General features: G+C 46.3%; 1 protein-coding gene across 1 annotated transcript; it reads right to left on the minus strand.

Annotated features, from left to right (window-relative positions):
• Positions 1 to 6,390: 6,390 nt before the first annotated feature.
• On the minus strand, positions 6,391 to 19,642 carry LOC147221020 (envoplakin-like). Its single transcript, XM_086170884.1, has 22 exons — positions 19,531 to 19,642; positions 17,800 to 17,899; positions 17,211 to 17,365; positions 16,991 to 17,114; positions 16,197 to 16,322; positions 16,070 to 16,111; positions 15,828 to 15,989; positions 14,871 to 14,978; positions 14,704 to 14,799; positions 14,488 to 14,598; positions 13,212 to 13,358; positions 12,965 to 13,119; positions 12,784 to 12,881; positions 11,855 to 12,027; positions 11,594 to 11,772; positions 11,339 to 11,477; positions 10,954 to 11,147; positions 10,715 to 10,865; positions 10,525 to 10,608; positions 10,304 to 10,435; positions 10,118 to 10,210; positions 6,391 to 10,030 (listed from the first exon to the last, which is right to left on the minus strand). The coding sequence occupies exons 1-22, from the start codon at positions 19,566 to 19,568 to the stop codon at positions 6,545 to 6,547; spliced, it is 6,093 nt and encodes a 2,030-aa protein (XP_086027010.1). The 5' UTR covers positions 19,569 to 19,642; the 3' UTR covers positions 6,391 to 6,544.
• Between the last annotated feature and the right edge of the window lie 1,719 nt (positions 19,643 to 21,361).

The raw sequence follows: 21,361 nt of genomic DNA on the forward strand, positions 1-21,361 counted from the left end.
ATAAATGCATTTTTATATATTTATTATTTCAATTGTTTTATGTTAAATAAGCATTTTCTAGAGTGGTGACCAATCAGAGCATGGCGGTCTGTATCCCGGGTTCTGATTGGCTCAGCGACGGTAATATCATTCAATGCATCTCACCTGCAAAACATGCATTCAGCATCTTACCATGTCCATTTCACACCGATGTGCAATTTAAGAGTATAGGAAGTGTTTAAAGGAGGGTTATAGGAGTGTGGGAAAGGTGAATGAGAGTGTGGGGAGGTTCATAAAGCTTGAAAATATATCCATCTGTTCGTCTTCTGCTACTTATCCTGCACTCAAGGTCGTGGAGGATACCGGAGCCTATCCCAGATGCCATGGGGCGAGAGGCGGGTTGCACCCCGGACTGGCCGCCAGTCAATCGCAGGGCCACATATACACACAGACAGCATTCACTCACTCATCCGGGGCAATTTCCCCAATTTTTTCCACTTCACCTACTGCATGTTTTGGGAATGCAGGAGAAAAACTGGAGAACCCCGAGGAAACACACACAGAGACGGGGAGAACATGCAAAGTCCACTCAGACGAGATCCCCGCGTCGGGATCGAATCAGGGTCTGTGCTGTGAGGCCGAAGCGCTAATAAATATATATGATAATAATAAAATAAAAATGTGGAATAAAATCGCGGATTTTCATTTATAAACAATGGACTTCTGTACATGGTAATAGCTGGAATGGACCAATAATAGCTTCAGTATTCATTAAAAAAAATAACAATGGTGGACACATGGGTTCCCCGGTTTCCTCCCACCACGTGTGTCTCAACATGACATGTGAATAAGAGAGTGAATGGTTGACGGGTCCATGATCAGCGCCATTGATGGTGAATAAATAAATGAAATACCGAAGATATGGGGTAAATCTGGTATTATTCAAAACTTTTATCGTCATTAAATAAAGTGCAACGAAATTCCGGGATAGCAGCTCTCAGATTCAGTGGAATCCAAAACAGACACAAACAACCTTAAAAACAACAGAAAATGTAAAAAAAAAAAATATAGAAAAACAATAAAATATATAAGACAAATAATATATAAATAACATCTTGAAGAATAAATAGATAAATATGTAGAAAGAAAAAAATAAAGATGTAAAAAAAAAAAAGGATTTATTGCACTGTGCTGCGTGAGTGTATAACTTCTGTACAGGTGCTGATGTTTTTTTCTGCTTAATGTACCTGTAACAAGGGCTTTGGTGGTGGTCTATCAGTGTACTCTGCATACAGAATCACACCAGCGGTGTACCAACCTTTAAGAAATGTCCTTCACTGCATGGGTGACATATCAGCCCCTAGACAGTCACGTGCGGTAATCTCCCAAAGTCCTCTCAGTCGCCAGGTAATCTGCCGAGCAGACGGATTGGGACAGAGGTGGCATGTTCCCTTGATCAACACCGACCATTGCAACCGTGGCAACGGGTTGGAGAGTCAGGATCCGCCGACCCACTAAAACAAAAAAAATGGGAATTTGAAAGTTTACGCTCAAAGTGTATCACACCCTTGCCGTCACATATGTTGACAGATAATAGGGGCTGGGTTTTGTTTGCTCTTAAGTACATTTTCTGCTAATCATTCCTGTGAAACTGAAATATTTTCAGCGTGTGACGTTTTTGAGACGTGTCTCTTATCCCTGTGACCCGTGAGTTTGACCTTGCTGACCACGCATGAGTCATATCTAATCTCTGTTCTTAATCCATCGTTTTCAGTCGTATGAGTCACGACAGGGTTACAAGCGGCGAATAATAAACGAAGCCACTTTGCAGGGGTCGCCCAGGGGTCGCGGGGGAGGTTGATGCCCATCCTTGTCGTCATTGGCCGAGAGGTGGGGTTTTACCCGGTTCATCACAGAGCCGCATATAAGAGACATATAACTATTCGCTCATTCATGCACGTCATATAGAGACATGTACAGTAATGAGAAGGTGCATATCCTTGTCTGGACCCGTCACTCTCATGGCAAGGAAGTATCTTCTGGTAAAGGAAGATGGTAGCATGGGTCACTTTTGTATTAAACTTGGGGAATGTGAAGAGTCTACACCTGCATCAGCAACTCAATGGGAATATTCATAAGGATACCTAAGCCTTAATTTAAGTCTCCATGCATATAAGTATTTGATACATTGCATGTCCAATTAATTTTCCGAAAGGAAATTTTATTTAGGAACATATTTTTTACTTGAAAGCGCTTTACACCAGATAGCAGTCACTCAGACACAACATGCTAGGCGCTAAACGGGCCATCGGGGGTGACTTGGGGTTCAGTGTCTTTGCCCCAGGACACTTCAGCATGCAGAGAGGGGAAGCAAACAGTGATAGATGACTTCAGGGAAATAGGTTTCCAGGTTACAAAGTACATCTTGTTTTAGGAAAAGCAACTACAAATTCAGCTTTGAAAATATTCGATCTGCAGGATTTGACTTGCTACAAAGATACAAACCACTTTCTGTTTCAACCTCAACATGTGTGAGGGTTTTATGTTATCCCGCTTAATTTATCATTTTATTGGGTCTGATGGTTCTTGGTGATTTGTTGGATCCGGGGTAAATGATGATTATCACAACAAGTACAAATTTTACATGTGTGTCTCTTTATGTGGCTCCATGATTGTTCCAAAATAGCCGAATAAGAGGTATGCATAATAAATAAGTGAATGAATGAATATGATGTTTACGTATGTATGTATGTATGTATGTATGTATGTATATAGTGCGTGTATGTGTGTATGGTATATATACATATTTGTGTATATATATAAAGCACATACATTAATATACACATTAATTTATACATGTGCATACATGGACTAAACTGAGTTTGAGAGTTTCCCTTTTATGTTAAGAAAAAAATCTAGTTCTCCCTGCTGAAAATATTCTATTATTTAACTTAATCTAATTGAAATGTTTGTTTTGTGCTTTTAAATAGTAGCCAAAGTTCATTTGATAAATCTTCCTCATGCCGTTCAGAGTGCAGATGTCCTATATTCTGCAAAGAGGTGCCTCTTAAAATATTAGCAGTTCCAGTTATCGCTGGAACCGAGAGAATTTTGGTTGCAAAAATGTTGGATTTCTCTGAAGTGCCCCTAGACTTAAGTCCAAAAATATCTAATAAAAATACCATTGGTTGAAAGCGTTAGTATTTTCTTGGGACTTGTGGTGTACACGGTGCATCGTTTGAAACGGATAGGCCGCCACCTTCTGGCAAACATACGATAGAACATCTGCTATTTGGTGTTCATTGGTTTTACACTTCTTCTTTCTGTTCTTGTCTTTGGAACTTCCGGGCACCAAGACTTGCTGAAAGGTTCCTTATCTCACCTGCTGTTATATCGTGACATTTACACACTTCCTGTTACGAATCATGACGCATGACATTCTTCCTTCCCAAGATGGCTTCAACTCTACATTTGTTAAGTATGACGTCCCTTCTTGTGCTTGATTGCTTAAAAAAGTCTTGAAAATAATTTCAAATAACAAATTTTTTTTCTCTAAATCAAATGGAAACGGCCTACAAGAGCCGTTTTTCCATATCTGACAGGAACTGATGGGATTGGGTTTGAAATATCATCAAAATGAAAATATCTGTATGGAGCAGGAGTTATTTTTATATACCGTATTTTCCGAACAATAAGGCGCACTGGATTATAAGGCGCACCTTCAATGAATGGCCTACTTTAAAAAAAATTCATATATAAAGCGCACCACATTATAATGCTCATAGAATAAAAGCTACAAGTGGCTGGGGTTATGTTATGCATCCACTAAATGGAGCTGTGCTAAAGGGAATGTCAACAAAACAGTCAGATCAGTCGGTTAAACTTTATTGATAGAATACAAACCAACGTTCTGACAACTCCATTCACTCCCAAAACAAGTTAATGCATTCACATTACGGTACTGTACGTACCGGTAGCTCTTACCGGTATTGGCGCCACCTTCGTTGAAAACAATGTATTTCCAACTCAATTTGTCACAGTTTGAAGCGTTTCATAATACAAAAGCACCAAGAAGGATTGCCTCTAAATTCATTGATCTTAAGTTCGCGTGTTTGTCCTCTAACTGCAGCCATCTCACTTTGTTCCCTCCGAAACTCTGTTTAGTCTTCTTTATTCGGCGCAGGTCACCTCGTCGCTTCTACCACTTCCGCACCATTGATTTGTTAATGTTGAATTCTCTCGCTGCTGCTCTATTCCCATGTTCTACTGTGTGACTGATCACCTTGAGTTTAAACTCTGCGTAGTAAGCGTGTCTCTTGAAAGGTGCCAGTTTGGGGTACACACACACACACACACACACACACACACACACACACACACACACACACACACACACACACACACACACACACACACACACACACACACGACGAATGGAAATGAAAATGCACGCTTCGCGCAGTCATATATCCCAGCATACGCCACACAGTACTTCTTCTACGGCTCAGTATTGACCCCTATGTAAGGCGCACCGGATTATAAGGCACACTGTTTGTCAGGGTACCACACCTGATCCCAATTTGTAATCGGCGCCAGCTGCAGCAGATGCCGCTAATCAAGATCCCTATAAAGGGCAGCGGCACGCTCTGCCTGGCACTGGGGGATTGTGGCTCTCAGACCACTGCAGAGCCTTGCGATGACTAGACCCCCACCCTTGCCATGACCGGACCCCAACCCTGTTACGACCGGACCCAGCCAGCCGGTAGTAACCTCTGGCTCCTCCCTTGTTACGACCGGACCCAGACGGCCGGTGCAACGTCTGACCCTGTCTGCAACCCGTCCTGTGTGCCACCCTGCCTGGTGAGACCCAGCCCTGTGCAACTCTGTCTCGGGGCAAGGGGCTTACCAGCGACACCCTACCTGCCGTTTCAATCCAATGAAGCGCTTTCGATCCAGATTTCTGCTCTGAGGTGTGGTTCCCTGCCCGAGTCCGCCCCCCCGCACCGTGACACTGTTGGGTTTTTGAGAAGATTACAGGCTTTCAGGTACACCTTATAGTGCGGAAAATATGGTACTTCTTCTTGTCGAGGTCAAGGAGATACGACCTATGAACTTATGCTTTGCTATCTGAGACCAATTTTTAATTTCGACACAATCCATCCATCTTCTGCCAGTAGGGTCAGAAGGGCAGCAATCGAAACAGAAAGGCTAAGGCTTCCCTCTCACCAGCCTTTTGGTCAAGCTCTCTCGAGGTGTTCACCAAGAGACACAGTCCCTCCAGGGGGCCTCCTCCCAATGGGCACCACCTCACCAGTGAGGTGTCCAGACCAGATGTCAAAGTAGTGTCATCCATCTCTTCTCAATGCAGAGGAGCAGCAGCTCTACTGTGACTGGAAGAGCCATAAAAGCCAAATTCTTCTAGATATATATCATGGAGAGCCATATAGTATTTTAAACGTATAATGTATATGTCTTACTTTTAATGCGACATCCGGTGCCGCATGGATTTGTTCGAAGTGCCACTTGATATTTGACCGTTTCATCGATGCAATTTCATCATTGCATATTAGACATTCCGCAGATCCAAATGCAAATTCCTTTGTCCAAGCAGCCTGGAATGCACGGTAATCATCGTCTTTTTTTTCTTTTCAACATCTTTTCCGTTACAAGGGTTGACACGAATAAACTAGTTGGCTATCTGATAAAATGGATTTTTTCACCTTTACAAGAACCCGGACGAGCTCAGAAGCCATTTGTTCCCGACCTGACTGACGGGTAAAATTTATCATCAAAACTTCTGTTTACTTTAAAATGACACAGTATTATGAGGAAATATCACAAGTATTTTAAAATCAGTTCCGAACAGATTTTTTTTTCCTACTTTAAATTGTCTGGGAGTCATATGCCGGAAGAGCCATATGTGGCTCGCAAGCTTTAGGTTCCCGACCGCCGCTCTAAGGAAGCGCCGATACAACCTTCTGTGGAATCTCATCCTTGTGAGGTTGGGAATGTAGATCCCAGCAAATTGAGAGTGTCAACTTTCAGCTCAGCTCCCTCTTCAGTCAAGAAGAGTCAGGGTCTGGATCGCCATTCAATCTCCTGCTCTATTCTTCCCTCACAAGTGAACAAGACCCTGAGATACTTGAACTCCTTCGCTCCAGGGACCTTCTTACTGTACGGCAGAAGCGCTAACCACTACGCCACCGTGCCACCCAAGGTTCAGGTCCTGAAACATTTTTCATAAGATGTTTGGAGACTAAGACAGCCTTTTCATTACCATCATAGGGTCTCATGATGTTGAGTTGAATTATAATTCATGGAGGAAACAGACCAAAACTGAACAGAAAGAATTGAGCAATTAAATTACAATAGTAGATCAAAAACAAAGACGACATCACATGAATGGTTTCCTCGAAAATTAAAATTTAATCAAGGTTCAAAATACACATGAAGACAGCAATTCTTTTTTCACCGAGTGCTTTCGTATTCCATTTAAGACCCCAACCTTTTCCGACAAAAAAAAACAACCAAAATTAAAGATAAACGTGAAGAATCCCCACAAATTCTACATGTGTTTGGAAGTGAAACGAAAGTTTGAGTATGATGGAGTATTGGTCTCATTGGTGGAGACTACAGGAAGGAGCAGGAGCCCTGTGCCAACATCTCTCTTACACCGGTCCATTGCCTGCTTGTATGAGATTTTCTCTTTTGTGATGGGGTCTATCAGCTCTTTAGTGTGCGCAGACTCATCTTGCAGGTTGCTGGCTGTTGTGCTGTCGATGACATCGGTGGCAAGAGCCTCTTGGATTGTGAGGCGTCCAGGTCTCGAGGGATCAACGAACCCACCGGTCAGGTACTGTGCCTCGATGTACCTTGTGGCATTTTCTTTGGGGATGTATCCTTTCTGCGCCGCTTGCCCTACCGCAAGACGCTCTTTAGTCACTGGGTCTTCTACTCCGGTGAAAGCTTTCTGAGCATTCAGGAGTTTGTACATCTGACTGTTCTCAATGAGGCCGTGGTCTGCCGCCTTGTGCACAGAAAGTTTGTCCTTTTTGGCAAGGTCAACAATGCCACCCGTGGCCGCCTGCGCCTCCAGCAACTTTAGAGCTGTGTCTGCATCGATAAGCTTGCGGGTAAGCGCGCTTCTGACAGACATGCGGCTTTCGGTGGTGGTGTCGAAGACGCCAGAGATTGGGAACGTGTCGTCAATCGCAGAAGGAATTAGGTTACTCAAGCTGCCACTCATCTTTTTGTTCAGACTATTGTGGGAAGACCGTAGGGACGCTGACATAGTGCTTAGGGGGGAGTTTAAGAGGGGTTTGGTGGGTGACAAAGGGATTGTTATGGGGGGAAGATCAGGCTTTTTGGTTTCCCCTGCAACAAGAAGCGCAAATTCAGAAATGGAAATCTTCCCTCCCTTGTAACGAGCAATGTCACTCTGCTTCAAGCGACCGTCCCGTAGGGCGTCCAAGACAGAGTACTGCCTTCCACTCTTGCGATCCTGCAAAATTGTTGAATCTCCATCTGGACCGGTCGAGGTGATTTCCTCCCAGTCGCATTCCAGTTCTGACAGGTGAATGTACTGGGCGCGAGGGATCAGTCCCTGCAAATAGGCGTCATAGGGAGACATGTCTTTCCCGGTTTCTGGATCGAGGATAGTGATCTTCGTCGAAAGATTCGTCTCTCTGGTGTGCGTTTCAGACTGATCGTCTTTCCTGATGCTTTCTTGCAGTTCCAAGATGAGGTTCTCCTTCTGGTGTATTTTGTCTTTCTCATTCAAGATTTCTTGCTCCAGCTGCCTGATTTCCGAAGACCTCTTTAGACTCCTCTGCCTTGCATGCTGGTTTCTCTCACTCATCAGTTTAGACTGTTGCTGGAAACTTATGCTGGTATTTTGTCTGTCAGACTCAAGCGTTCTGATCTGTTTGAGAAGATCCTCCTTTTCTCTCTGAAGCGCAACTCTGTTAGCAATGAGAATGTTCTCCTCCTTGGACGTAATGGTCTTCGAGGTGTCCAGATGGTTAATCTTGATGGTGATGGCCTGAATGCTATCTTCCTGGTCCCTCCTGAGGTTTTTCTCGAGTGTGACCAGCTCCCTCAGATTGTCCCACTCAGCCTGTACTGTTGGATCTTTCTCCACACGGACGACTTCCCTGTACACGACCTTTTCCTGCGACTTCTCCTTTCTCAAAATGTCTAACCTCAGCTTCAAGTTGCAAATGTCTCTCTCAAGGCGACTGATATTGGTCCTCTCGGTCTCCATGTCGAGTCGAATGCCATCGGTGAGCTTGTCTAGTTTTGGGTCCCTCTCTACTTTGAGGACCTCTTCAACGATTATTTTTTCCTCAACCGGTGTTGGAGACGTCTCCAGTTCAAGGATGCGAGATTTGATCTGCCTGAGCTCTGATTCTGTTTGGATCTTCCTCTGACGATCGTCCGTCTCTACCAGGGTACTTTCCTTTTCTTCGATCAGTGCTTTAAGGTGTTTGACCTCTAGCTCGAGTTTCCTACGTCCTTTGACTTCATCGTCGAGGGACCTGTTCAATTTCTCATGCTCCACAATCTGCTTGGGGTCCTTCTGCAGACGGACCACTTCCTGCATCACTATCTTCTCCTCCGGCTTCTGCCTTTCGAGGACAATGAATTGGTTCTGAAGGTCAAAGAGACATTCCTCGACACCACGGCGTTGGTGAATCTCTTCTCTCAGGGTCCTCCGAAGTCTGTCCGCTTCTTTTTCCAGGAGAGGATCGTTCTCGTATTTGATGACCTCTTTATTCACTAGCTTTGTCTCCACCTTGGATTTTTCAACTTTCAGCTCATCCCTTTCCTTAATGAGGCGATGCAGCAGCTCCAGGGTCGTGTCACAGTTTACTTTCAGATGTTTTAATTGGTTGTTCAGCCTTTGCATTTCCCTGATGACCTCTGGGCTTTTCTCTTCTTTGATGACTTCCTGGGTCACCTCCTTGTACTCCACTTTGGGTTTCTGTGCACGCAGCTCAGTAAGAGACGCCCTCACCGTGTCTATTTCTTTCTCCACGTCCGTCCGGTTTTGGCCGCAGTTCAGCAGCTCTTTCCTCAGACGCAACAGCTCAACTTCTGTCTCGGGATCAACCCTGTAAATCTCATTTATGACCTCCTTGACCTCCACTCTGGGTTGTAGCCTCTCCAGTTCCTCATGACGTAGCTGAAGCGTGGTCAGGTCCTTCTTCAAAATAACGTTCTCGTCTTTCTCCTCTCCCAGGGACAGCTGTAGTTTCCTTGACTCGTCGAGCATATCTGGATCTTCTTGAATGCGCTTAACTACCTTGGTGACTATCTTTGGCTGGATGGTGGGAATGACCCTCTCCAGCGTGTTGATCTGGCTCCTGGTACTGAAAATGGCATCGTTGAGGGACTTGCATCGGGACTCCTCCTCTAGGATACTACTCTGGAAGGTCAGAACAGCTTTCAGCATCTCTGGATCTTTCTCAAGCCGCACGACTTCCTTCTTTACGACCTTCTCTCTGATCTTCGGTTTCTGCTGAGCCAAGAGAGTGAGCTCATTTTTCACTTGAACTGTCTCAGTGTCTCTTGTCCTGAGCTCCAGTTGTAGCCTCCTCATCTCATCCTTGATCTTGGTCATCTCCTTGTCAAGCTGGGGGTCTCGTTCGTACTCGGTCACTACTTTGGTCACCAGTTTGGGCTCAGTTTTGGTCAGCTGTGTCTCTATCTTGATGATCCTTTCCTTGGTGAGTTCTATTTCCGAGTCGGTTCTTGACCTCTTCACTTTTTCATCCTGGATCCTGTCTCTCAGGGTCCTAAGTTCCACCTCCTGCTTGGGGTCACGATAGTACTGCACCACCTCCTTCTCCTCCAGCCTCTCCACTCCTCTCCTGCTCTTGAGAGAGAGAAATCTTTTCCTGTACGTCTCGAGGTCATTTTCAGCGTACGAGCGCCTTTCAATTTCATCACTAAGTTCTCTCTTCAGCCCATCAATTTCGTCCAAGTTCTTCTTCTGGCTCTGGAGTTGCAGCTGCTGGCTGACGACTACCTGACTTTCTTTCTCTTCATTCTGCACACAAGCAAGAGGATAAGATGGAAATGAGTTGCCAGAAATGATACCTCTAAAGCATGTTTCTCTCCCTCCATAAGAACATACTCTTGCCATGATGTTCTTCGCTATCCTCATCTGGTTGAGTAGCTGGTTGTTCTCTGCCAACACCTCAGAGCGGAGGTTCAGTAAGTTATTCTCCTGTGGCGAAAGTAGAAGGCAATCCGTGTTCAGGCAGATTTCAAGTGTCGAAATACCCCTTTGTCATTTCGAAATGGTTTGCCATTTTTTCACCTTTCTCTGCACAGCCTGAGCCACGGTCATGGTCTTACGTCTCTCTGGAACCAGTTCGTCGTCTTCGCCGTCATTATCGTCCTCGTCATCATTCAGTGAGGCGCGGTAATTGTTTGACTTGACCTCGTATTCCTACAAATGCATGAATTGAAAAGACAATATACTCAAGAAGAGGATAACGTCTCACTTTGCGATGTATCAGGAGGAATTTCTGAAGGTACATTCAAGGTCCTCTGTAGATCCCGAGAAAGGTCTTTGACGCGGTCAAAGTCACCCGACTTCTTCTCGATGTCGTCAATCACTTTCTGCAGACAGATCATTGCTCAGCAACTGGGACTCACTGGATTATTTCATTGCTGTAACACATGTCAACAGTAGGGGTTCACGGTCCACTAAGACCCTTCCACTTACCTGCTGCGAGCTTTGTTTGGCCGCTATCTGCTCCAGATCATCAGTCGGTTTGATTTTGTTATTCGGCAAATTGACCAGAAAGAAATCCAACGACGTAGCGGCGTTCTGGAAATCTTGGTTTTTATTGGTTGCTTGCCGTATAAGATTAATCCTGAAGCACAAAATTACAAAGTGAATAAAAAAAGATCGCACAATCTGTTCATCCACATAAAAACACAACTCGTTTTTGTCTCTCTTACCTCTCCTGGAGCTGATTTTTAACATTGGTGTAGCGATTCTTCAAATGCTTGACCTGATTTTCCTGCCGCTGGATGTCTAGACTGTATTCATTGAAAATCTGCTGCAGGGATCCGCAAGCCTGCTTTGTCAAGTCCAAGTCTCTGCCCAGAGTGGTCATCTCATCCGCCCTTGAGATGACGTCCTTATTCATTACCTGTCAACGGCATGAAATATGACTTTAAAAACAATACTTGGGGACGATAATTGCCGATTGTTAGGGAATTACCGGTTCACTGATCGATAAACGATCGATAAACCTTCCAAAGACTGCATTACGTTCACCTGATTGTTGTATTTACCGTGATTCAGTGCTTATTAATCTAACGTCTCTGCGGAACACAATACCTGCAGCTTTTGGATATGACCGGGAAGGATGTTTGGCACGTTGGGGAGGGCGGTATCTTCGGCTAGCTTCTGCTCGAACGCGGAGACGGTTTTGTCTACGGTCTGCATCTGCCTCTCCAGGGTTAGGGAGGCTTTAGCTCTGGTAAAGTAATGACAGGATGATGGAGGAGATAAAAATAAATTGTTTTTTGTCAGGGTCGGTTTTGTCATGCCACACGGTTGCCTTCGATGAAACCGAAAATCCCGATCCCTTACTTTTTATTGGAAAGATCAATGAGCCTGTCGATGTCGTCAATCTTATTGTTGGCGGCACCGAGTTTGACGGAGAGGCCCGAGGCCGTGGGCCCCAGGGGTTTCTCGGCCAGAATGGGGTCCAGTTTCTTCTGGATGAGAAATTTCTCAGACTCCAAGTTTTGAAGTTTCAAAGAGGATTTCTGTGGAGCAGGTAATAAGGTGTTAATAACGGCAAGCTGTGAACAAGTGAGAGCAAAAGGGGTAAATGTTGTGTCAGATTACCTCGTGATCCTTCAGCCTGTTTGCCAGGTCTTCTATTGGGCTGCGAGTGTCCACAGGGGGTCTCAACCGTCCCAGGACTTCTTTTTTGCACTGATCAAGGTCAGCATTGAGCTTGTCCACCTGGATGGCGAGCTCAAGAGCTCTGGGATCTCGTGGGGCGCTTGATACCGCAGCTAAGGAAGATGTGATACAACTATTCAAACATCCATGCCTCCTTCTTTTCCTTTTTCCTGCTCCTTTCAGGGGTCGCCACGGCAAATCATCTTCCACCATCGGACCGACCAACTTCATGCCCTCTTTCCCATCATCCATAAACCTCCTCGCTGGTCTTGCTCTTGCCTGGTAGCTCCAACCTCAGCATCCTTCTACCCAGATCTTCACTCTCCCTCCTCTGTCCTTGTCCAAACCGTCTCATGCATGATCCTCTCCATCCCTCTCACTCCCGAAGAGAAGCTCAACATCCTCGTTTCTGCTGCCTCCAGCTCTGCCTCCTGTCTTCTCTTTAGTTTTTCATTGTTTTCTCCAGCTTTCTTTTCATCCCGGCTGACACCCTGACACTTTCTGCCACCCGTTCCAACCTTCTTACACATGTTTCCCCATATTTTTTCCACATCTTCCATTGCTCTGGACTGTTGACCCAAAGTACTTAAAATCCTCTGCCTTCTTTATCTCCACTCCCCGTAGCCTCATGGTTCCACTTGGTCCCTCTCATTCACACACGTATTCTGTCTTGCTGCAGCTAATCTACATTCCTCTCCTCTCTGGAGCATACCTTCATCTCTCGAGATTTCCCTCCACCTGTTGCCTGCTCTCACTACATATCACAGTGTCATCTGCAAAGATCATTCGCACATCCATGACAGAAGCTTTAAAGATCGTTTAATCACAAATATGAACGAGAGCTCTGCAAAAGATGTTCCTGTCCTCACCTGTCCTCTGGGGCCGAACCACCTCCACCACAGGGTTCCTCAAGGAGGTCAGCAGCGCAGATCTACGGCTCTTAATGTCGCTCAACTTTCCTTCCAGGCTGAACACAAAGACGCGTTTGATTCATGCCCAAGTAAGAGAAGTCAAATCAGAAAGGCGACAGGCGAGTTGGCCATTTGATACCTATTTACTCTCTCCAGGGCTTCGTCATCAGGCGGCGGGATCATGAAACACACCCCAGGAAGAGTTCTGGTTTTCCCACTATAGTTCTGAAGCACCCAGTTCATCTGATCCGAGTTGGACTTCAGCGTTAGCTTTTCGCCACGTTTCACCGTATCCTGCAGCGGCCAGAGAAGACGACAAAGTAATGACGACAAGGACGCTATTGGCTTCGCAATTCTCGCTGGAAGAAAACAATGGCTTTTCTTACATCTTCGTCTGTCCAGTCACAGAGGGACACGGCGACGGTGGGTCTGGTTGGCAGAGTGCGGCGTAGCTTCAGAGGTACAATTTTGCCACTGAGATTTTTGAGGTCGGCAATGAGCTGCTCTTTTCTTCTGACTGCCGGTTCATCTCCCTGAAGATGATTTCAGATGAAAACAACAAGGATGTTGAAAGTTAATGGGGCACTACACTCTAAGATATACGATAAAAAACATGATAGAAAATATTAGGATATGTATGACAATGAAGTTGTTAGGGGAATGATGATTTTTTTTCTGGTCCCAAAGGTAGTCCAAGTTCGGGAATCTTTGGACAAAAATATCTATATCCTAGGCAACTGCTCCATTTGTCTTGAATCAAAGTTAGTTTCAGAAACGCATTCATTCAGTGATTGTCTTTACCGCTTTTCCTGCACTCAGTGGCAGGTTCAGGCCAAGCCTATTCCAGCTGTCATTGGGTGAGACTGGACCAATCGATCACAGGGCCATGTAGAGCCACACAAGGCAGTGCCTGTTGCACATTCATGTCTGTGTGCTCAATTTACGATATTCAGTTGACCTCCCTCTTGTTTTTGGACTGTCGGAGGACTCCAAAAACGAATGGCCTCCCGTCGGAATTGAACTTTCATACTGTGAGACAGGGGAGCTAAACACTACTCCATCCGGACAGGTCGGTAAACCTGATTCTCGGGATACACCCGAGCAGCTGCAACGACTAGACAAACACTGAATGTCATGCTGAGTGGCGATTAAAAGCTTAGAATGGAGTTAAAAAGAGATCATGTCACTTTCAGATCGCTTGAACCGAAGAGAAATTTGGCGAGTGACGATATTTAATATTTGGTCATATGTATCGGCATGTTGTGAATGAAGCAATGTGCATTGCGCTGAAGGCAGCATGGTGACCTAATAGTTTCAGTCCAAAAAACATGCAGTAGTGTCATTATAGAATGAGGGTAAATAATTGTATGTCTCCATATGAGGGGGTTGAAGGGAGGGGAAATAATTTCCCGCGAGGGAATAATAAAGTATAATAAGATAAATCAAAATATGATGTGTGAATGAGCGGGTGAACACCAACCAATCCTCTCACCCAAAGACAACTGGGATAAGCCCTAGTCCCCCTGTAACCCCGAGGTGCAGGATAAATTGTATAAATGTTGAATTAATGATGAATATACTTCTGTGTGTCAACACACCAGTCTGGTGATGTAGTAAATAGCTAGCTAAAGGTAAGGCATCAACCGTGACATCAGGAAATACCTCCAGCATCAAAAGGGCCTCAGGGTTGCTTTTGTTGGCCAAGGATTTTGGGTCCAGGGTGTAATTGAGTCTTTCCAGGGATTTGGACAACGTCTCTGCTTCCAGCTGGAACTGCACATAAACAAACAGTCATCTCTTATTTGTAGGATTTGAGTGGGACTTTAGGCAAAGTTCTGAAAACAAATACAGCGCCAGGGGGCTCTGGACGTCCTCTACCTTCTTGTAGTCTTCAATGTTGTCGAGATGTGTCTCCTGGGCTAGACACAAATTGAGGAAGGCCTGCCACTCGGTCTGCACGGCGTCATTGTGAGCCTGACAAGAGCCAAAAAGTCTGGTTTCATGCAGTTTTAGAAATTAAATCGAACCAAGGATGCAGGATGTACCTTTATGACCGAATTCCCAGGGTGATTGGTCTTCATTAGAGAATCCCCCTCCTCCTGGAGCTTGGCGATCTCATGCTCGTGCGCCACCAGACCGCTATTTCTGAATTTCTGCATGCAAAAAAAAAAAAGAAAAGGGTGAATGGTACACGTCCCGACAGTGTATCCAGACCCCCCCCCTGCCCAGCGGCAGAGCAGTTGCTGTGCGACATACAGGTTACACCTGTTGGGTCCCAAACAGGAGTACAACGGTTTGCTCCGGGGCAAGCTAACACACAAGATTTGTCATAACCGCACCGTCCACTCCCAATGAGACATCATTTCACTACAAAAGCTCGTGTCAGCGGAACAGCTGCGATTGAGACGTCGAGCACGGTTTGTTTTGTTGAACGCACACCCGCTTAAACGGATCTTGTCCCACTTATCAAAAATGCTTCTATGCGCAGCCATATTTGTCCCCTTTATTCAAAATCAGTTCGTGAAATTAACAAAATAATAATAATAATGATAGAGTGCAAATTAGCAGTAAAGTGCACGGTGACACTAAACAGTAGATATTAAACCATGGGATATGAAGTATAAAGTGGACGCAGATACAAACTGATATTTAACAGCATGAGAGAATAGCAGCATGGGGTTTTTTTTTGTGTGTGTACACTTTTGTGCAAAGGTCATTAGGTCAGACCCTAATGGTATATGGTGCAATAGCAGCATGATGGCTTTGTCAGTGCAAAGTAGCAGTAGTGCAAAAAAAGGAAAAAAAAAGTGGTAATGTTTTGATATATGATCAGAGTCCAGTAGAAGCAGGGGAGAGTTTGGCATCTTGGAGTGGGGCGGAATAGAGGGAGTGGGATGGTGGGAGTTCAGCATCTGGACAGCTGAACCCTTCCCATCTTTCCCATCTGTTGTGTTTTTCCATTCCTTTTTCCGTTCATCTTTTCATATTTCCCCCTTACTTGCCTCGTACTCCATACGGACGCCCGGTGGATCCACCATGGTGTCACTCCAGTCCCTCTGGAGGATCCTTTCCTGCTGGCTGGACAGGTAGACCAGCTCCTTGCAGCAGCTCTGCATGTACTCGTAAAGGGACGCCAGGTGGTTCCGCCTCTGCTGAGAGCTCTCCTGCAGGACACATTGAAAGCACTGAGGCTCGAGGCGGGTGCAAGGGGCAACCAACGACGAAGAAAAGTAGATAGACTCACGACAAGTTGAGCGTATTTCCCTTTCACGGCAGCAAACTGCTCCTATGAGGACGTCGGTGGGAAGGGGGGGAATGAGATGTCACGTCTCCGCACTGGCCTGAGAGCGGGTGCTTTTTGGTGGTCTCACCTGTGGCGTGGAGGGCTGCAGCTGGTCGCCATAGGCTTCGATTTCCTGGTGCAAAATGTTGTGCTCCGCAATCTGCTTCTCGACGTCGGCCAGGCCGGGGCCGAAGTTCTGCACCTTTAACTGTTTCTGGAAAAAACAGAAGGACGACACGTTCAACCCTGAGCCGGCCACCATACCGCTTGGTGACGTACAGGAAGCGTACAGGGATCGGGGCGGGGAGACGTAAACTGACAGGTTTGAATTCTCAGCTATTTCGCAATGAATGCACAGTCACTTAAGCACGAAGGAGATAATTAACATTCATTTGGTCGAAGTAGCACCGGGGGCTGGAGCTTGTGACTGGACCGGAAGCAGGGCTCCCCCTGGACTGGTTGCCAGTTGATCACAGGGCCTCATATAGAGACATAAAACCATTCACCCTCTCATCACACCTCTGCACAATTTAGGGTCTCCAGTGAACCTCCTGCATCGTTTTTGGACACCAGAAGGAACATGGAAGAACAAGACCCCACGCAGAAAGACGCCCCTTGTCGGTTCAAACCGGGGACCTTCTTGCTGCGAGGCGGAGTCGCTAACCTCAGCGGCGACGTGCTGACCGGCTGACGTTGTCTCAAACCTGATTTCCAACAACTCCTAAAACTTTGTTTTCTTCCTACAAGGTACCTTCTCACGGGGCAATGCTGATTATTTCTCAAGAAGTATTTGCACTTTGGTTTAGCGTAACTGTGGAGGAGGGAAAGAGGGATACAAGTCCCAGTCAAGAGACAGAACCATTTTATTGCGCAATGACTTACCAGTTTCTCATCCAGCAGCGGGCCCCAGTCGATCCTCTGCGCCGTGTCCAAGTCCCGCACCTGCTCATACAGATCCCTGTAGGTCTCGCAGTCCTTGGCCCAGCGGTCATGGAGGTTTCTGACACTTAAAAAAACATGAAGAATCGAAGCACTTGAAAATCCGCCGGTGGTCGGGTGGCATTTTCACCGCTGACTGTGAGCGACCGATAACTGGACTCACTCTTTCTCGATCTCGGAGGCCTGCGGGTGGTGCAGCTTCTTGGATTTGTCCACATCCATGAACAGGTCCTTCAGCAGCCCCTCGGCCTGGGCCAGGTTGTCCGCACCCTCTTTGCGATGAATAAGGGTCTGATGGATCTCATCGCGCGCTGTGTCCTGCACGGCAAGAAAAGGAGGGTGCCTCTATCATCGACGAGCAGGATGGATAGATTTTAACGATTTGGTTAATCCTGTTCAATCGATCCAATCTGACGCGCAACGGGCCGCTGCTCAATGTGGACAAATTTGACTGCGTTGGAGCCGCATTTGAATATCATCGGAAAGTTAAATCTTCATTTATATGTTTCAAAAGGAGGATCTCTTGAAATGCAGAAGTTGAAACAAAAAAAAGGAATTTGAGGACCTGATAGTTAATAGACAGAAATTACATATCTTTCACACTTTTGGATGATGTCCTGATTCCCGGGTTATTAGGAAGAATAAAGCAGATTTTTGTGTCTTTTCTGCTTGGTTCTGTTGGTTCTAAGCTGAAGAACTGCTCTCAGTTAGTGTCATCTTAAAGCCTCTTCTGGTTAAGGCTTATTTCTCACCGACTTCAGAAGTTGCTCGGAACGCAGGATGTTCTTCTCCACTTGGTCGGCATTCTTCTGCATGCGAGCGATCAACACCGCCAGGTCTGTGGCCTGACTCCTGAAATTAAAAAAGACATATGTGCAGACATATGAAATACATCTCTACGCTGACGATGTGTCGATGTGTATCCACGTAACGCGATTGGCCGCGGGTCCAAAGGGGCGTGACGAATGGATGCCCGGCTTTCTCGGATAAGACTGAGATCTTTCGCAAGACTATTATTATCGGCACGTCACTCCCCGGGATCTACCCTCCGACCTGTTTGTGCTCTCTGGGTTGTTTGCAAAGTCATTCCTGGCTGGCTGCGATATGGAGCCAACTTTGTATTCTGACACACCCAGATAGACTGTGTGTGTGTGTGTGTGTGTGTGTGTGTGTGCATGTGTGTGTGCTGGAGGTGGGGAATGGGGTTGGGTCCCCTCTCGTAGAGTCAGGAATGTTGTCGACTGACGTGTCACCCTGCACCGCACCATTCAACTCATTAGATAAAGGGCCCTGCAGAGGCGTGGATGACCCGCGGGTCGCCGCATGCTGATGGTATCGGATGTTCTTTGCACACCTGAGTGGTCTCCTGGCAGGTACGCATCTCCACCCTGGTACAGGTGAAAATCGATGAGTGATGTCTTTACCGAAGAAGCAGGTAAACCTGCAGCATTCACTGGGGCGGGTAAATGAATACAATGGTGCATTCTAGTGAGTACATGCCGGTGTAATAACCCATCTAGTATAACCGCGAAGCACGTAAACCCAGTTTGGGCCGTGGGTGACCTTTTCAACCGTTCACGGATGCGTATAATGGTCGCGTGTCCGAGAGACGCGATTGGATGATGAGAATAGTCATCATACAGAGCTTGTGACCCAAAAGGGGTTAAACGCAGGGGGTTTAGGTTTTCCCCGAAGAGGAGAACTTTGGGCTTCTCAGGTAGTCGGTGCAAGTCACTATTTACCTAACTGCTTGAAAAGCATCACCCTAATAGCCCTTCTGGGTAAAGACATACCTGAGGGTTTGTGTGTGTGTGTGTGTGTGTGTGTGTGTGTGTGTGTGCAAACGGCTGCCCCTGCCCTGCCTCCTTTTTATTGCTTTTCAATCAGGGCAGGTTCTTATCTATGTCGCAAGAGTCCAAACAGACGGACGGGGGAATTCATTCACTAACAACCCATCGCCGTCCCGCCCCTCTGAGTCAAACATGGAGGCCCCCCTCGAACCGTCCAGGACGCCCTCTCGGTGAGGAAACGCCAAGGGCTCGGGCCGCAGGTCCTAATAACTGACCCATGGGTCGCTTCAAGATGGGGCGGGGGTGTCGTAGAAGTTGTGCAACCTTGCAAGTCGTGCTGGCGTGCCTGACGAGTGGGGCGGGGAGCATCACTCTAACTTCCACACCGGTTCCACCGCATGTCAGCGGGAAAACCTGATCTGCCGTGTGCTTTTGCCGGGGGATTTGAGCCAAGCGCCGCGCGTTTGCAGACATGTCGTTTGCGGCCGACGGAACGCCGCCGAGATGACCCTTCGGCAAAGATGCCCCGTCGGGTGGGTCAAGAAGCCGGAAGAGCAACCACTAAAGTATTACCGATTTGTCGGACTGGCTCGTGCACGTTGGAGCAAAAGTGTTGGGAAGCGGTAGAGATAAATGCAGAGACTTCACACACACACACACACACACACACACATACAAGTGGAGAGTACTCACTTGTTGAGTTTCACGGAGTTGCTCTCCTTGTTTGACATCTCGGTAGATTTACCCCGGAGGCCTGCACGCCACCTGAATCGGACTGTCTTCCTCGCTCACTCTACGCTTTTCCTTCCTCTCCCGCTTCTTAAAGTCATCTTGTGGAATCCCCCCCACCCTGTCATCCACACCTACACACACACACACACACACACACACGCCCCAGTCCACCTGTCCGGCTCCTCCCAGGCTCCGGGTAGGTGTGTCATCTGTAAAAGCAGCAGCGAAGCGGACTACCGGGCCGACCTGTTCTGCGGTCACGCCAAGGGATCCTGTGTTCTTGTGAAGCGCTTTTGCTTTCAACCAGTCGTTCTTTGTGATTTTTTTAACATGGCCCGCTTACCTGAAAAGGTGTTTCCTTGTTTGTTTACTATATAAGACAGAATTTTACAGCTTTCACCATGAGCCCGCTGTTACTTTGTCTAAAAGACACTATTTGCTTTCCCCCGTGTTATTATGTTATTTGTGACAGTTCACAGCAAGAAGGTGTCTGCATGGGTTTCCTCCCGCACTCCTAAAACATGCAAGAGGTGAATGAATGAGTGAATGCTTGTATGTCTCATATGTCTCTATATGACACATGACTAGCATTGAATGGTTGTGAATGAAAGAATTACTAAATGAATGAGAGGGTGAATGTTATTTGTCTATATGATGTGTGAATGAGAGGCTGAATGGTCAGTCTATCGCCCAATGATAGCTGAGATAGGCTCCAGATGAATGAATGAATGAATGTGAATGAGAGGTTGAATGGTTGTTTATGTCCATATGACATTGAGCGCCATTCCTGACTGCAGGATAAGCAATATAGAGAAAGAATGAATGAATGGATGAATGGATGAATGGATGAATGGATGAATGAATGAATATTTTTTGACAATTGGCCCCACACATGTAGCAGATGAGGCCACCTCGCACGTCCCTTTCTGTTTTCCCGCACACACTACGATGCTAGAAAAATAAGTAATGGCCTCCAGCGGGAAAGCACTTTCTCAATGAAAAGCTAAGCTAACTTTTTCATTGCAAATATAATGCTAAGAGACAAAGAACAATAATTACAGACATTCTTGTCTATGATTCCTTAGCTGGATTTGTTTATATTAGTTAAACAAGCGTAATTACAGGTAATCAGAGTGTAGTAGACACACACCCAGCAACATCAGCACTGTAGCCACTGAGGAGTCGAGGTCTTGCTTGACCCTTCCGAAAAAAGAGAAATGTAGCAAATGTATCCGTTGTGGCTGAAACCTGAGGGTTGTAGCAGCGGTGCATCACAGCGAGGGACAGGGGCATCACACCTTGGCGAGATTAAAATGGGCTCAGGACGCCGCTCTGTCTCATGCTTGCGGCGGGCGTGTCAAACGCACATCCTGAGCCGCGGCGAGTTTCACAATCCAGTAAACACCGTCTGAAAGTATTCAGCCTCCATCCCTGGCCTTTTGTCAACACCTTCTGCGGGCTTTGACACACAAGAACTCCTGCAACCTGTTTTTCCAGCCATCTGCCTGGTAGAGAGCAACGCAGCGTCCCATCCAGGATTGTTATGTCAAAATCTTTGATTCCAAATATATCATTTTTGAACATGTGGCCTTCCCATGTTTGTGAGAAAATTACACTACCCATCTTGGATTGGCGATAATGGGTTTTTGCAGTCTTGCAGCCTCCTTTGGTTTTTCTTCACTGCTTGTTTGCTGGAAGGCCGTGAGTTTTTTTCTCCAAAACAAGCAAAAAATGGCTGGAAAAAAAGGTGTAAATCAATGAAAATGTCCTGCCGGGAAAACGACAAATCTTA

The sequence above is a fragment of the Fistularia commersonii genome, chromosome 23 (genome assembly GCF_037954325.1).
Source record: "Fistularia commersonii isolate RoL2024-O1a breed Wild chromosome 23, RoL_Fcom_v1.0, whole genome shotgun sequence".
Taxonomy (NCBI): Eukaryota; Metazoa; Chordata; class Actinopteri; order Syngnathiformes; family Fistulariidae; genus Fistularia; species Fistularia commersonii.